A 17,227-nucleotide genomic window follows, 5' to 3' on the forward strand; every position below is an offset into this window, starting at 1 on the left:
TCTTTGTCCTCCATGCCTATTATTTATGAATTGCTTCTTATCTTTCTCTTCTTGACAGCCTGGGCTCCTATCAAGCTGCCCCTTTTATTATTAGCACTGTCTTCTCGAGTGCTGTTCTTTTCATCGCCATTCCTACTTCATTAATGTCTCATACTGATGGGATTTGGGTCCTTAATTTGTTTCCTTTGTTTTGGAACCTCTCTTTTCTTCACCCTTTGTTGTTTTGTCATCTTTCTGCTTTCATTTTACTGAGCTTATTTTGTGTTTTTGTTAATATATTTTATAGTGTCAAGCATTCGTGGAACATTTTCTTCTTTTCCTTGGGCCATGTTTTCGTGAAGCCTGGATTCTTGGTCTCTTAGGTGTGTTGCTTCTGTCTGTCTCTTTGGTGGATTGTCATGTTAGTTCACACAGTTGCAGGACCTTTCCTGTGAATTCTCATATATAGGGAACATGAATCTTGCCTCCTTTCCCCACTCTTCTTGGGCTTGCTTTTCTTCCCCTCTGAGCTGCAGTTTGAGCATCAGCCTCTGTGCGTGGAGGAGGGCGGAGGCGGACTCTGCTGTGGCCCTAGCCAGCCTTTGTTGGAGAACTGGCCCTGTGTCTCCTGCAGATGTATTAAGTGTCCCCTTGCCAAGAGTCTCGTGACCTGATAGGGCATAGCCTTTCCCACCGCAGGCTTCTCTGGGTGATGCTTGTTCCTCGGCTCCATTGGAGCTTCGAGCTCCGCTGCTCATCAGAGTCCTCCACAGAGGCTGGCGTCCCACGTTTTGCTCCTCTCTCCAGCATGCATTTCCAGTCCCTCCACAGTCAAAAGAGAGGAAAGGTGAAGTTATTCCTGCTTCTTTCCAAATGTGGTATTAACGCTGGTGAAGTCTGCCAGGTGTGGTCAGCTCAGCGCTGCGCAGCGCAGTGGGAGGCTGCAGGAGGGGCAGAGGGAGAGTGGGCGGTGGGGCCAGAGCCCTAGCTCCTGCCTTCCTGGCATTTGGAGCCCATGCCGGGAGCTTGTACTATTTTCTTTGTTGGGATGCTGCTGATCCTCTATTTGCTATTTTCAGAAGTTTCCTTTTTTTCTGTGTGTGTGTGTGTGTGTGTGTGTGTATTAGACAGGGTCTTGCTACTTGCCCCTGGCAGGTCTCAAACTCCTGAACTCACATAATCCTCCTGCCTCAGCATTCAGAGTGCTAGGACTACAGGTGCATGCCACCACACCACGCTTTTTTTTTCTTTTTAGTTATACATGGCAGTAGATTATATTTTGACGTATCAAACATATACGGAGTACAACTTGTCATTCTTATGGTCATACATGATGTGGAGTTACACTGGTCGTGTATTCATATATGAACATAGGAAAGTGATGTCCCGTTCATTCAACTGTCTTTCCCATTCCCGTTCCCCATCCCTTTCCCCCATTCCCCCCACATTCAATCCATTGAACCCACACACCACCACCCCCATGCCAGTTATGAGTCAGCAGCATCCTCATATCAGAGAGAATTTTTGGCCTTTGTTTTGTTTGGGACTGGCTTATTTTACTTAGCATGATAATATCTAGTTCTATCCATTTACCAGCAAATATCATAGTTTCATTCTTCTTTATGGCTGAGTAATATTCCATTGTGTATATATATACCACATTTTCTTTATCCACTCATCTGTTGAAGGGCACTTAGCTGCTATTGTGAATTGAGCTACTGTGAATATGGATGCAGCTGCATCACTATAGATGCCAAGCTTTTCAAATACATATTTTTAATGGATTGCATCTTAACTTACATTGCTTGTTAATTATTGATAAGGAAGAATTGTGATCCAGTTTCCTTATGCAGAAGCCCCTCAGTTTCTTCCTCTTTTGCCTTACTTCTTCCTTTCCCTTCTATGCCCCGCACCTGCCAGCATTTCAGTTTGGCCACCCTTCTAGCTGCCACTGAATCCCTCGTAAGCATGACAGTGACTGATTCCTCTCAATCTTGTTTCTTCTCTGACTCTGCCGGTCCTATCCTTGCTTCAGCATTTTGATTATTTGCTTTGCCTCTCTTGCCCACCCATGACCATAGTGATCATTCATAAAACATTGATAGGGGTTATTAATCCTGTGTACTTGTCAAGCCAGTGTCAGTTTTTCCAGTAGAATCTATATGCGCCTGCTTTTTATTGAATACTTTCACCAGAACTAAAAAATAATTACCAAATTAGCCGTGTGCCAAAATCAGTGTTAGTTTTCTAAAAATTATAATGCTTAATTTAGTGTTGTGAGGTGTTAATCAAAACAAGCTGTCTGGGACTTATAGATTATAGGGAGAGCAGGGCTTGGAAACCAAAATCTCAAGGAATGTGTTATTTCTAACTGTGGCCTGGGCTTGGAACCATTGCCAGGGACTCAGATTCAATTTCAACCCATGTCCCTCTCCAGTGACAGAGGTGTTTATTCTCAGGCGTGCTGCAGAGGTGACCCTCTGGGACCCCCCATTTGTTGCTAACTGACTTGCCTTGGTGGTGCTAGAATGAGCCAGGAGGGACAGCCCTCCTTGTCCAATTAGATCTCGAAGTTGCTTTCAGAAAACTGCCAGCCGCTGAAGGAAAGAGTGGGGAGAGATGAAAGAACTGAAGAGAAGCAGCAAGGGGAAATCAATCTTAAGAGGCATAATTCTGTTTATTTCCTGGTGTTTTGGTGAAAGAAGAGTCTACTCCAGGGTGTACGCAGTTTTACAAGAGGAAGCAGAAAAACCAGTGTTTTGTGTTTAAATTTTGGGTCTTGGAAGGAGTAAGAAGGGCTGGCTGGGCCGATTCTGTGGACAGATGCACAGGTCTGCCTACCTGAGAAACGAGAGCCTTGTAGAGCCATGGGCCTGCCTGCAGGATGGAGGACCATCCAGCTCTGCAGCCAGGACGTTCCCACAGATGCCAGGGGGTGGGTGTGTGACCCTGGCAGTCACTGGCAGCCTCCGGCCAGCTGCTGTGTTACCTGCAAACCTCACCTTGGAGGCAGGAAGCGGCAGATTCTCTAGAATGGTGACCTGCCAGGAGCAGGAAAACCATCTTTCTTTAAAAGTGGAGCAGGGCTTCCAGGGAACGTCCTGTGTTCCCACGGAATTCAGGATTGTTGCACTTCACATTCCTGCACAGACAGGACCCAGCTATAATTGGAAAATGCAAAAGGGCAGAACTAAGGTTAACTCTGAAAATTTCCTGCTTCTCATGCAATTAAATTCTCCCCCTTGTTAAGTTAATGGAATTTTTCCCACATAATTGAGTATAAATTACCAGGCAAATATGGGGTAAGTGGGTGTGGGCTATAGGAGATGATGACATCATTAGTAAAAAGTTATCATTGCAGTATTTGGATTTTTAAGAATCAAAAATCCTGCCAACGGCTGGGGTTGTAGCTCAGTGGTAGAACGCTTGCCTTGCACGTGTGAGGCCCTGGGTCTCATTAATTTCTAATTGGATGCTTTACAAAATAATTTTTTAAATGATAAAAATAATCACTTTTAGGACTTTGAGCAAAACAGATTTTTGCATACCAAATCCTGCTCTTGTTTCGCTTGGCATTCTTCTCCAAATATCCCTGGTAGGTGCCTTTGTAAGGCATTAATTAATTTGGAATTCTCCTATCCCCCTTCATTTTTATGACATGATCCGTACTTTAAATATTTTGTGTTATTTTCTCCAAGTGAAGGAGCAATAGAAAAGTAAAGTCTTAGAAGAGAACAGAGCTTGCAAGGAATAAATCTTTTTTTAGTACCTTTCTAAGGAGACCTTGCTTCTGATAGAAGTGGACTGTGACCACCTAGGAACGTGTACAGGTGGGACAGCTGGCTGTCCAGTGTAGCCGTGACTGCACTTCAGTGTGGGATCAGGAAAAGAACTCCTCACCCTGCAAACTGCAGGTTTCTCCGGCCCTGCGAGTCCTTCTGTTTCCTGGTGGGGAGAGCAGCAGCACAGTCAGAGCATTGGGTGGACTTTGGTCAGGAGGCACTCTCATTTGCCACATGCATAGTGGGTCACCTGGACTGACTCTTTCAAGGACCCATTTAAAAAGATTATTTTCTATTTGTTAAAAACTCCTAGTGTAGCTCTTCTTTGTTGTTCAGTATTATCAGGTTTCCAGAAAGTTAACTATTGTTCTTTGTTTCATGTTTATAGTTCTCTAAAATGTATCAGATGATGAAAGTGGACACTAGGGTTGACCACACAGGAAATAAAAGTACAGAATAGAAAAATATAGCCAAATTTGAATTTCAGTAAATATATTGTTTTGCATATCTATTTCAGTAAATATATTTTCAGTAAATATATATTTCAGTAAATATAATTTCAGTAAATATATTGTTTTGCATATCTATGCCCCCAGTTTAACTGGGCATTCTGTATCTTATCTAACACCACCAATCAAGATTAAATCAAATTCTAAGAGAGATGGGCTGAGAAGTTGGGTTACAGTACACAAGGTACAAATTAAATATAAACAATCGTTCATATTTGAATTGTGTAGGCCTTATGTTTTAAAAGAGTCCTTAACTTTGGGAGATATTTAGTAGAACATATGTTGGTAAAATTATGTAATATTTGGGATTTGCTTATAAATGCAGGAGGCAGGGAATTCAGGGGGCAGGACTGGCTGTGGGTTGGTGAATGTGAAGGCTACTTATCCTATTCTGCATACTTTTTTATTGTGTTTGAAATTTTCACATAAAAAAAAAATGAGACAGAGAGAGATAGTCATGAGTCTTGCCTTAGGTTAAGGAATTCTATCATGTAAGCATCTCAGATGTCCAGCAACTGAGGTTTGTGCAGTGATAGGAGAAGAGGCTGTGGATGGAAACAAGAGCTTCTCCAGCGTGTTCAGAGTTATGGACATCTTTGTTCCTTGATCGACATGTTTATCAACTTGATTTTTGTTATCTTTCCTTGGAACAATGCAGGCGAGTTGCAAGTGAGTTTCCAGCCTCTGCAAGCGTAGGTTGTTCACGGGTTATCCAGGAAAGCTCCCGAGGAGAGGACATGGGTGAGTGAGTAGGGAGGGAGGACACTCGATACCCTGGCAGCTTTTGAAAGCATTAAACACCAAATAAACTGTCGGGGGTAGGTCAGAATAACAAGCATTATGTTTTTCAACTCGTTTATGGTTTTTAAAAAACTAATCTCTCTAAGTGACTGGACTGAAGTGCTGGGAAGTCAGTAAATTGAGTATACGGTCTGATAAGTTGCCTAGTCTTGCTGGGCTAGCAGGTGAGCTGTCAGCAGCTGGGAAGGCTCAGTCTCTGGCATGGTTCTGGCAGTTACTTACTGATGGACATCTTTAATGGTTTGCTTTTTTCTTATTCCAGGATTTCCTTCAAATGCTGCTGGAGAGGATCCCAGAAGAAAAAAGGTAAGGTCCAACTTAGGAATTAAGAGCCCAGTTTTACTTTTACTGTTAAGAATGACCCTACCATTGTTTGGCTTGTTACTTCCTAGAAGTTCGATTTTCCTCTCTTACCAAGGCCCTGGCTCAGCCAGTGGAGTCACTGGATAGATAATCATACTTTGGGATAGGCCCAAGTGGACAGTGGAGGCCAGTGTGTACACCTGAGATTCCCAGAGTCGGGGTCCCAAAAGTGTTTTAGGAGGCAAACAAAGACAATCTGTGGTCTCAACTGCTGTAGAAAAGAACAGTGGAGAAGAAAGTTTTGAAAATGGGGGTGCCTCCAGTAACGTGGCCTACTAAAGGGGACACTTGAGTTGGAGGTGAGTGGTGAAGTCAGGCCCTGGTAGGTTCTAAACCAGGTCTGCTGCTTCCTCCTGTGAAGCTTAGAGTGGGTCACGTCATTCCCTCCACGTTTATTCTCCACCTTCACTGCTGAGGTTAGGATTAGACCGCTGAGGCTTGTCAGTGACCAACGTAGTCACCATATCCTCGCTTTAAGAGCATCCAGAGGCGGTGTGTACAGAGACCATTCGACCCTTGGCACTCTTCACTGACATCACCATCCAGGGATTGTGAGGAGCCAGCATTTATTGGGAGTTTATTTCATGAAGATAGCCATTTAATCCTCAAAACAACACTCTTTGGTAATTGTATATTTATCCCAATTTTACCAAGAAGAGGACAGGGTACCAAGCCTGAATTTCATGGCAGTATGTGGCAGGGCTGGGATCTGAGCCCAAGCGTCTGGCTCTAGAGTCTGTCCTCATACCCACTATATTGCCAGTGGGGAAACTGGGGCTCCGGAATGGAGTGGCTTTTCCACACTCCCTTAGCAGGCGAGATAGCACAGCCTGGAGCTGGGTCTGTGTCATTCTCACTCCCTCTCCTCTGTGTGCTGCTCAGTACGAGCCCACTGTCCTGAAGGGAGGAGATTCTCATCCTTGCAAGTGTTCAGTTATAGGCTGCCAACCTCCCACGGGGAGGAGGTTGTAGAGGAGGTTTCAGACCCATGTTTTAGGTAGACTATATTCATTCCAATTTTTACTTCTTATATTTTTTATCTCAACTTGGACCCTGCAAGTAAATACCCTGAAACTGTTTCCAGTAGCAAGATTGATATTCAGACGTCTTGAGAAATTAAGTATCTCTTTAAAAGAGCTGACATTACTCTCCTCCTTTCTGACCTGCAGATTTAACTGTGTTTTTATGCACATAACAGATTTCCAATTGTGGAAATGAATTCTTTAACACAGATGAGTCAGATTCATGCAGGACCAGTCACCTACATGTTGATGAGCTGCTTTTACATGCTTTCTAAATTGGGTGTCTCAGGGTAAGGTGTCTGGGCTTATGCTGTCAGACTGGGTGCAGGCAATGACATGAAAATTCAGGAGAGGACCCAGGCCCATGCGGATGTGGAGATTTTTTTCCAAATATTGGATTTTTGCCTGGCCTATTTTTGTTTAAACTCCCCCTTATTCCAACTTCTGTTAAGGAAGACTCCAGACTCATTCCTCAGCAGGTGAAAGGGTTATTATGAGTCCTTTTCTTTTTTTAATACAGTAGAAACACACATAAAGGAAGCCAGTGCACCACAGAGTTAACGTGTCCGTCCTATTTGGTGACCGACCTCCTTGTCTCTGCAGCTCCATTGCAGCTGGTGGAGCTTGCAGGAGGCCTTAGTCATTGGCCAAGACACTCACCGGCTCAGGATGCTGCTGGAGATCCATGCCTTATTTTGGAAGGTCTTAAATGTTTCAGATTTGCCATCCTTTTTTTTTAAGTAGACATATGGGCTTTTCTTCATGCAAAAATCACATCAGATGTGGCCAGTATTCTTAAGATCAAGAATAACCTGCAAAATGTATATCCTCCTCTCCCCCATTTTTTTTTTGTACCTACCCCAAAATAACTTTTTCAGGCCCTATAATAGAATGGAGCACTTTTCTTTAAAAAGGAAAAGAAAAGAAAATTCACAGGCATGGTGTCTTACCTCCTTGGGCTGTTACCAGACTCTGTTCTGTGTGATAACCACACATTCTTTCAGAACTTCTTAGAGCATAAATATAGCAATTTTCACTGAAGCAGCAAAGTGCATTTTTAGTTTGGGAGGTCTCTCTTTTAATCTTCTTCATAATAAGGTTATGGAGTTCATTTGGATGGCCCCTGAGCCCTCTGGCTCTGGGACCTGGATTTTATCTTGTGAATATTTATTGAGTCAACACATGGGGCCCACAAAGAGATTTTGGTTGTAATTGTGGAAGTTAAGAGCAGTGTCCCTGTCTCAATGTGGCCGCCGACCACATGGCCTTTGCTGGGCTACCTCTCCCACTTTTGTGTTTTCCCTAGCATGTTTAGGCCTCTTTCTAAAAACTCTCCTTAAAAGTTAAGGTGATTTCATTTTTACCATGAATCTACTTTAGCCAGTGTGCTGGAATATATTTTTAAGACTTAAACATCATTTTGCTTGCTAACTAATCTCAGAATCTAGTTCAGCTATTAAAACTGACTGTTTATCCTATTACCTATGCAACATATTGTACCAATTTTATCTAGGTCTCCAAAGGCCCCACACCTACCCCCTGGAGCCTCTAATCTTTGGCTCCGGTTGCAAACTGATCCTTGTGCACATCTGTTAGGCACGTGAGCTGCTCTGAACAGAACAAGGCTTTTCAGCTCGGACTAGTCAGCTAGTGTCTCTGTGTCACAGCCCTGTGTTGTTCTCTTGCTTCCATTTATTTAACATTCTCTATTGAGTGTCTCTCATCCCAGGTTTTAGGCGGGATGCTGGGAAACGGAGAAGAACAAATCCCAGGCCCAGCCCCCAGGAAGCTCGTAGCCAATTACAGGGGCAAAACAGGCCATTAGGAGCAGTGCAGGCTGTGAGGTTCTGGGTCCTGAGGGCGCAGAGAAAGGTCTCCCCTGTCCTAGCCTCAAGCTGCAGGCAGAGGCCCCCTGAGGCTGTCAGTGGAGGAGTGCCATCCGCAGGTTGGAAGACACCCTGGGAAGGCAGTGTGGAGGGTAGATTAGACACCAGGAGATCTTGAGATGGAGAAGTAACGGCCGAGGTGGTGACGGTGGCAGTGGTGTTGAACATAATAAACAGACGTGAGGAATATTTGAGGGGTGCCATCCATGCAACCTGGTTGGTTAGTTGTGAGGATTGAATAGAGGAGTCAAGCATGAGCCCGACCTTTCTTGATCACTAAGTTCCACCACGAAGTGACTTTGTACAGATAGTGGGGCAGCTGTTAGGATTCTACACCCTGGAATCAGCATGGAGCAGAGGGTGTGGAAGGGCAGAGAATTTGAAGGTGGCAGTGAGGGGATAAGGTGAGAAAAACCAGGAATGCTCAGAGGGAGATCCAAATGCTAGGTGCCATTCTCCCTGGCAGGGGAGCACCCTGGGGAGTCGTTGCCCAATGTTCCTGGCCACCTGGTGTTCCTGTGTCGTCAGCGGCTGCCAGTGCTCTCTTTGCCCATCAGTCATTGTGTGTATGTGTGTGGGGGGGTGTTGATCTAGTACACCCACCCTCACCCAGAGCTAGGGAGCACTCTTGCTGTAAATGTCTCATCGGCAGTCATGGCGTGCCCAAGCACAACCGCCTTGTTTTCATCAAGAAAATAAGCAACCGTGTGCAAAAGCTCTGAGACGCACACTATTTGCAACCATTGTGTATAGAGGGGACTTAAAATGTAGATGACTGAAACCTTAAAATCCATGTAGGGTGTGGGTTGCGTCTTAGCACTAGGTCCTGTCCCATTTCAGGCCCGAGCTCCAAAGCCCTGCACTTTCAGAGTCGCTTCCGTGGGTCTTGGAGTGCTTGCGAAAGTGGCCAGGGCTCTGTGCTTCCCTGAAGAGATGCTGGCAGAATGGGATGTTTATTTTTATTTTTTACTTTTTTGGTACTGGGGATTAAACCCAGGGGTGCTTTACCACTGAGTCACATCCCCAGCCTTTTTACTCTTTATTTTGAGACAGGGTCTCACTGCGTTGCTTGGGGCTTCGCTAAATTTTGAGCTTGCAATCCTTCTGAGTCAGCCTCCCCAACTGCTGACGTCATTAGTAAAAAGTTATCATTGCAGTATTTGGATTTTTAAGAATCAAAAGTCCTGCCAAGGGCTGGGGTTGTAGCTCAGTGGTAGAGCGCTTGCCTTATTATAGGTGTGGGGCACCACACCGGGCAGAATGTGATCTTTAGGATCTCAGGAGGTTGAAGGCAGGAGCCAGGAGTGAAAAAGGCACTTCACTTGCTCAGCAGCAGGTTGACAGTCACATGTAGCAGATGTGCCTAATAATCAGCTCCCCATCCTTGTCACCCCAGCCTCAGAACTCAACTGAGCCAGCTCATACGGGCATGTGCAGTACCATTTTCAGGCAAGCCGATGTTTATTTCTGTTTACTTTAACATCATGAAGAGAACAACTGGACACTCTGTGTGCTTTAAACACAGCTTATTTTTCTAACCAGGATCCTGCCAGGATGGCTAGCATATCCTCTCCCCCGCTGTGTTAACTAAGTGTGATGCATTGGTAGCCCCAAGGGATTGGTGGTCAGACCTTGAGACTCAGAGTTGCCCCCTAGGATGTGGGAGTACAGCAGGGAGCCAGCCAGCCAGCAGGCAAAACCACCTGCAGCTCCAGATACCCTGGAGGCCCAGGAGCGGGTGTGGCCGGTCTCAGGCTGCAGTGGGAAGTGCTGATGGAGGACTGGCCGTCTGGGGTCTGCGTACTTCTAGCTATCTGTGTAAAATCAATTTCCATAGTGATCAGACATGCAGAAGAGTAATTTCCTGTAAGTCCTGGGTCCTGGCGAGGTGGAAATGCTTCTGCTCCTCTATTGTGATTATCTAAGCCACATGATCTCAGAGGGAAAGACTTTACCCTTGGCCTGGACTCCAAATGTCCAGAAGTGTAGAAGTCGATTTTTGACCTCAGCACTGCTGTCTACAAGCCGACTTAAGTACTCTCAGCAGTTCTTGCCAGTTCCCGAGGAGGTTAGGCCACTTACACAGCCTTTCCATAGGGCTGTGGTTTTAAGCAGCAGGAGTGAATGCTTACCCCACCTTAGCAGCCCCAGGTGAGCTTGGTGCTGGGGCTGCCTGCCCCAAGCCTGTGAGCTGAGGAGCCTGTCGCTGCTGACTCTCTCCAGAATCCTCCTGTGCTGCCTGTGCTTCTCCATCTGCTTGGGAAACACCACACAACAATGGACGGCACTTCTCAGGGATGTTATGAGGAGGGACGTGATGCTGGGTGTAAGATGCTTCACAGCTTCCCAAAAGAAAGTGATCTGAGCAAACATACCCTCTTCATCAGGGGCAGCACTCCTGCCCTCCCACTGCCCTTCCATGGCTCTCTCCCCTCTCCTAAACGGTAGTAGGAGGACTGGCACCAGCACAGCTACCGCAGGAGCACGACAGGGAGAAGCTGGGGTGCTGGGAGTGGCGGTGGCTCTGCTCTCCTGCAGGATTGTCTGCCTACACAGGACCGGCTCATTCTGAGGCCTAAGTTTAGAGCAGAAGGAGTTGCCAGGGCTTCACAGGCAGCCTAGGTTTGAATCCCGGCCGGGCAGATGCTACCTGCATGCCCTTGGACATGTTCCCTAACCTCTCAGAACCTGTATTTGGTCAGCTTTAATATGGAAACGGAATTGTTGGTCTTGCAGTTATTGGAAGTTTAGATGAAGTTTGTCTGGTGCGCAGTAGATGTTCAGTAAATAGTAGCTGCTACTTCTGTGCCTTTATGTGGAAGTGGAATATAATTCCTTCTAATCCGTCCCAAGTACTTTCCTTTGCCCTCCCTTCCATCATACCCCTGTTCCCTTTTTTCTACTCTATTTATTTATAATTTCTTCTATTTATTTGTAGTTTTTTTTTTTTAATTAGTGCCTTGTGGATATGCATAAAGGTGTGATTCACTGTGGTATACTCCTGTCCCTAATAGGAAAGTTAGGTCAGATTCATTCTACCATTCTTCCCTTTTCCTGTCCCTCCTTCCTCCCCATCATCCTCCTTCCTCTACTGCAGATGTATCCACCCCACCCAAGAAACATTCCACCCTTGGCTTTCTGAGTTTGGCTTATCTCATTTAGCATGATGTTCTCCAATTCCATCCATTTACCAGCAAATGCCATAATTTCATCCGTCTTTATGGCTGAGTAAAACCTCATTGTGTATATGCACCACCTTATCTTTATCATTCGTCTGTTGATGGGCACCTAAATTGGTTCCCCAGCTTGGCTGCTGTAAACATCGATGTGCCCTGTAGCGTGCTGATTTAAATCTTTTGGATTTAGCTGAGGAGTGGAATAGTGGGGTCATATGGTGGTCTCATCCCTAGTTTTTGAGGATGTAGAGGAGTTTTTGTTGGCTTTGTTTTTAGTGCTGCTACGTAACAATGTCTGAATGTGCACAAGCACCAGATACGGGAAAGTGGAATTCTCCTTAGCACTCATCAATGAACAGAACCTCAGAGGTGACAGGACCAAGGCATGGACAGATTGTGGAGGGTCATCCTGCAGAGATGGATGGGGCCCAGGATGCCACCTGCCACTCTACCCCGACACACCACATCACTTCACCTCTCCCTGCCTCCAGCCTCTTCTCCCTCAAGTACTCTTCCTTGTTTCCCTGCTCTCCTGTCATTCATTCTACAGCCACTTCACAGCCTCCGTGGCAGGCCCAGGGCTCAGCCGCGGGGCCTCCAGAGTCCTCACAGGACACCCTGATTCATTTCTGCCTGAGCTGGGCTGAGTGGAACTTGGCCCTCCCTGTCTGTGCATCCCTTCCCTTCCTGCCCTGGGCAGGACAGACAGCACTGCCTCCCACCAGGACATACTTCCGGCACTGTCGCCTTTCAGAATCTCTGCGGTGCTCCTCCCACCGTCCTCCTTCCCTGTCCCACAGAGGCAGGTGGACCCTTTCCACAGCAGTTGAGCCCCAGCTTTGCAAGAACTGCTGGCATGCAGACGGGTGTCTGTCACATGTCTCTCAGTCACTTGCTGGGTTTTCCATCCCAGCTCTCCGCAGAACCTGGGCCCAGTGGACCTCCGTCGAGTGTCCACCACTCAGAGACATTCTCCTGCCCTCCTCCTGCTCTGGCAAGGGCTTCGGGCCTTTCTCAGTGACATTCCAGCCCTCCACTGCAGCCCCTTCTCCAGGCCGCTTAGAGAAGTGTCCGTAAGTGAAAATTCCTCACAGGAGACTCCCGTCCTGTCCTCATGTCCAACCTCCACAGTGCTGCGCAGCAGCTGTTCGCTGTCTTTTGCAAAATCACTCGAACGTGGCCATCAGGTCGCCTCCCAAACGTCTTTCTTCAGGACATTTGATCCCAGTTCCCTTGACCTCCCTCCTGGGCCCAGGGCACCTGCCCTTGAATCATCCTTCCTGCCCTTTCCACATCCTTTCCGAAGCCTGCTTCTTGCTCTTGGTGTTGGAAGTTCTGAGGAGACCCCTTTCCCAAGATGCCACGTGCAGCTCAGCTCAGCTCAGGAGCAGGCCCCTCACTCCAGCTTCTTCAGTGTCAAGAAGATGGGGGACAGAGGTTTTGCCCCAGAAGGTCAGACACGGTATCTCCTCTGTGGCTGGAAACAGTGTCGGTGAAGGACATTGTCCTACCTGTGTCTAAGGAAAATTGATGTCGTTTTATTTCCTAGTGAAATGTGTGAGACTGGCAGAAAAGAGTAATTTTTATCACTTATATGGTAGCAAGACTGCTAAACTGAAGACCTTTTCATGTTTAGAATGGCTGCAGGGACCCCACCTTACCTGCCTCCACATGTGCCCCTGGGGAGGATACTTCATTTGGTGAAGGAGTCAAGTTCCCGCCCTTACCCCTGAGCAGCCCTGGGCTTTGAGCTGTTGCAGAGGCTCCGGTGGGAACTCCAGCTTGCCTGCCCACATTTGGGGTCAGAGCCCCATTTTCTCTCTGACCTTTTCAGTGTTGCTGCTCCCTAAGTGTCCAGCCAGCCACATTCTCCTTTCCTGGCCAATCAGTCATTGCTCGTGGCACTGGGTTTCCTGGGAGGCATGTCCAGGGATGACCTAGAGAGGTGGTGTCATCCCTCTGCCCTCTTGTATCCTATCCTCTCTCTTCTGCCTGCTAGTCCCACAGAGGGACCTCAACGTCCATGTGCATCCTGACCCCTTTCTCTACATGGTCTTCTTTCCCTCCCTGCATTTTTTCTGTTTTGAAATAGCAGTGGTTGCCTTCTTGAGCATCCTTAACTTGTTACTGGGACAGAGAAGACAGGGGGCACCAGTGATCAGTGGGAGAAAGAAAAGGAAGACAGAATTAGTTATCCCTTCTTTTTCCAGCCCCTTCCTGCTTTCCTTCCTCCACACTGCCCATGAGGCAGGGGGGCAGGGCTTGGCCCTCCAGCACCTTAACATTGCAGAAAACACCATCTTTCCACAACTGCTTCCACAATTCTAAAAGCAAGGGAGGAAATGTACAGGTACACATGTACGTGTATGTCTGCAAAATTTTAAAAGATACAGAGCTTAACAACTTGGAACATCTTGCTGGGAAAGGTGAATATATATTCTCTTTAAAAGAAATCATATTTATTGAGTTAACAGTGAAAATGTGTCTTTATTCATTCAAGGAAAAAAAAATCTATGTAGGAATTCTTTTGTATACTAGGGACTGTTTTAAGTGCTGGATTAGCTCCCGAGAGATTCGTTGTTGGGAGGAAACAGTGAAAGTCAAGTGATTGAGTGACTGTCAGTTGCCAACTGGGCTGAATGCTGTGACATGGAGGATAGGGAGCACAGTGGGTGCTGTGTGCACAGGGAAAGCCTTGTTTCAGTCTCTGAAAAGTCCAGGAAGGGCCTCTCTGTAAGCAGAGAGTCTGGGCATGAGTAGGAATTATCTGGAAGAGGGAAGAAGGGAATGGGTTTGCTTTAAACTTCATCAGCCAGGGAAGATGGGAAGATATAACCTCGGAGCTGCCCTTCCTAAATATATACTTAGTAATTTTAAGGAGTAGACAAGTCAGCAGGGCATGAAAGCAAAAAAAATAAAAAATAAATAAATTTCATTTGATGTAACAGGCAATCTTTAAATTGAGCCAATTTGATGTTGGCCTACTTGAAAATTAGATAGTGGAAGCTATACTAATTCCATATACCTAAGCCTCTCTGTGGTCTGATAATGGTGTGCATTATTTTTGCTTGTTGCAGTAAAAATCGTTATTATAAAGTTTGTTACAATGAAGTTTATATTTGAAGCACTAAGTGCTTTTACTCTTCAGTTTTCACTTTCCTCCACTGCTCTCTAGGAAGCACTCCTGACTAATGTGTCCTAGGAGTATGCCTTACCCTCCCAAATTGACTTTCCCAACCAAAAGTTTTCTTTTTCTTCTCTCTCTCTCTCTCTTTTTTTTTTTTTTTTTTTTTTTTTTTTTTTTTTTGGTGAGGGGGACTCATCTTAACCACTGAGCCACATCTCCAGTGCTTTTTATGTTTTATTTTGAGACAGGGTCTCATTAAATTGCTTAGGGCCTTACTAAGTTGCTCAGGCAGGCCTCAAACTTGCAATCATCATGTCTCAGCCTCTGGGTTTCTGGGATTATAGGCATGTGCCACCAGCCTGGCCCCAGAAGTTTTCTTTGAAAGCATGAAAACCCACTACTATGGTGTGCTTGTGGTTCTTTCATTTCCACATGCAGTTAATGTGCTTGATGGGAGAGAACTGATTTGATCAGGTTTCCTCCCACATTTAAACCCAGGGTAGCACTGCTCATTTTCCAAAGAAACTCTCCTTCTGGAAGAACAATGCTGGGACGTGCCTGAGTATTGAGAGGGAAGCAGTCTGTGTAGTAAGCGCTGTCACTTTTTAATCCCTTACTTTTTGTTGTTTTCTCAAAGGCAGGATCTATCTGTTGAAAACATCTTCCGAGACTGGCTTGAGAGTTCTGGAATGCCAAAGGTATGCTCAAGATAACTGCTTCAGGAGTCTGTGGAGAGCAGACTGCTCAGCCCACCAATCATGACTATGGTTTTTAGTACATGTACATAAACGTAATGATCTTGCTGAGGTGGAGTGTCCCTAAGTCAGGAAAACACTGCACTTCAGTGTGCCATTTGAGGGCACTCCTATGGCTACTGTTTCAATTTATTGTGATGCTATGGGTGGATGTTAGTCGGTTTTTGTGACACGTAACCAAAATACTTGTAGAGAACAACTTAAAGGAGGAAAGGTTTATTTGGGGGCTCAGGGTTCTGGGTTCACAGGTGGCTGAGTACATTGTTCTGGGCCCACTCAGGCAGCACATCTCGGCACAAGGGTGGGGTAGAGGAGTGCTGCTCCATTCGTAGCTGACCAGGAGACAAACAGAGAGGGAAGTGGCCACAGGGGAGATGCATCCTTCCAGGGCACGTCCCCAGTGACTCACCTCCTCCAGACACACCCCACCTCCAGTTACCACCAAGGCCCTTCAAACTAGGACGGACTGATTAGGTTCCAGCTCTCACAGTCAATCACTTAACCTCCAAACAGTCCTGCATTAACAATGGAGCTTTTGGGGATACCTCATGTCCAAACCAGAACAGTAGACATGATGCTATCCTCTGCATTGTGTGTTAAATGGGTTCTTACAGAGCATGGGGCATATTTTGGGTAGTGTCACCAGGCAACAGTTTCATGCCCCCAGGGTTGGGCAGCTGACCTCTAGCTCTACTCTTTGGATGTAGCCAAATAGGCAGACAGCTTTCATTTCCCTTATTTCTCCAGTACACCTGCCTCTCAGCCTCCCTCCCCGGTATGCAACAGCCTCCTGCTTCAGGCTGGCCTCACCTGTATTATCTGCTTAGAGTTCGTTTCTCTGTTTTGGGGCCTGGGGCTCACTCTTAGTCAAGATTTTCTCCTTCCCTTTCAGTCCATGGGCGGTTCTGAGGGAGACGCCTTTTCCTGACCAGCCCTAGTCCCATCTGAGTCACCTGACCTGAAACCTCCTCTTCCCCAACCCTCATCCGGGTCCTGAGCTTCCTAGAGCCTGTTGGGCAGCCCAGGCCCCTCACCAACCCAAATCCTGACTCAAGCAAGAGACTGGGCCCTGGGGAATCTGAGGGTGTCATCCCAGACAAGGTAGTCAAAGGACGCTTTGGCCTGGAGCTTTCCCTGTCTGGGTGAGGGCGGCTGCACACCACTGTGGTGGGCTTTAGTGGCTGAGGGTGGACTCCCATGGCAGTGAGAAGCTCTGCCCCAGCTCAAGCAGCCCCTGTGACCTACTTGTTTCTGGTTTCATGGCTGGTTATATGAGCTTCCCCTTGGGAGTGTCTGAGTGTCAATCAATGTCTGTGATCCATGAAATGAAGGAGCTGGGGGCAGGGTGTCTCCATTACCTTTTCATCCCTCAACTCACTTCTCTATTCTTTCCTATCACTTGGGAAAATTGTCTGCCACAAGCCATCATTAACTTGTTCCTAAAAAAGGACTTTCTGCCTTTAGTTCAGGAGTGCATGTCACTTGTTAAAAGTTATTTATTTGGCCCAATCCTCTGGGAACAAAAGAGAATTTACAATAGAACAAAATGGAGTGGAGCAAGGCAGCTCCGGGGCCCTTCAGTTTCTAAGAAGGTGACTTATAGACCAGGTCACCCCCATGCAGAATATCCTGGGAGAGCGGGTTCAGGTTCCTCTGGTCAGAACTGCAGCCTGGCCCTTCATGCTTTACATGGGCTCAGGGACAGTCCTTTGCCTACGGTTGTCTTCCTAAGCCAGAGTGTTGTAAGGGTGTCCAGACTTCCCGGCCTGGGACAAGGCAGCTACTTGCAGCAGTTAGCCCAGAGGGAACGAAAAAGAAAACGTTCTT

At 46.5% G+C, this 17,227-nt stretch overlaps 1 protein-coding gene across 17 annotated transcripts in view; it reads left to right on the top strand.

The window, feature by feature from the left end:
• Nucleotides 1-17,227, top strand: part of Aopep (aminopeptidase O (putative)) — a 312,146-nt gene that overhangs the window by 198,980 nt on the left and 95,939 nt on the right. For 13 of the 17 annotated variants that reach the window (XR_009228493.1, XR_009228491.1, XR_009228492.1 and 10 more), the window contains 2 exons: nucleotides 5,334-5,377; nucleotides 15,283-15,343. Coding sequence is in view for 9 of the 17 variants with exons in the window: in XM_046462722.2 (XP_046318678.1) it covers nucleotides 5,334-5,377; nucleotides 15,283-15,343 (105 nt within the window). In the remaining 8 variants the exon portion in view is untranslated. The remainder of the gene's footprint in view (nucleotides 1-5,333; nucleotides 5,378-15,282; nucleotides 15,344-17,227) is intronic. The other 4 variants (XR_009228497.1, XR_009228495.1, XR_009228496.1 and 1 more) reach the window with 1 other exon arrangement.

This window comes from Marmota monax, unplaced genomic scaffold (assembly GCF_021218885.2).
Source record: "Marmota monax isolate L192 unplaced genomic scaffold, Marmota_monax_Labrador192_F-V1.1 WCK01_AAM20220418_F8-fsc00180, whole genome shotgun sequence".
Taxonomy (NCBI): Eukaryota; Metazoa; Chordata; class Mammalia; order Rodentia; family Sciuridae; genus Marmota; species Marmota monax.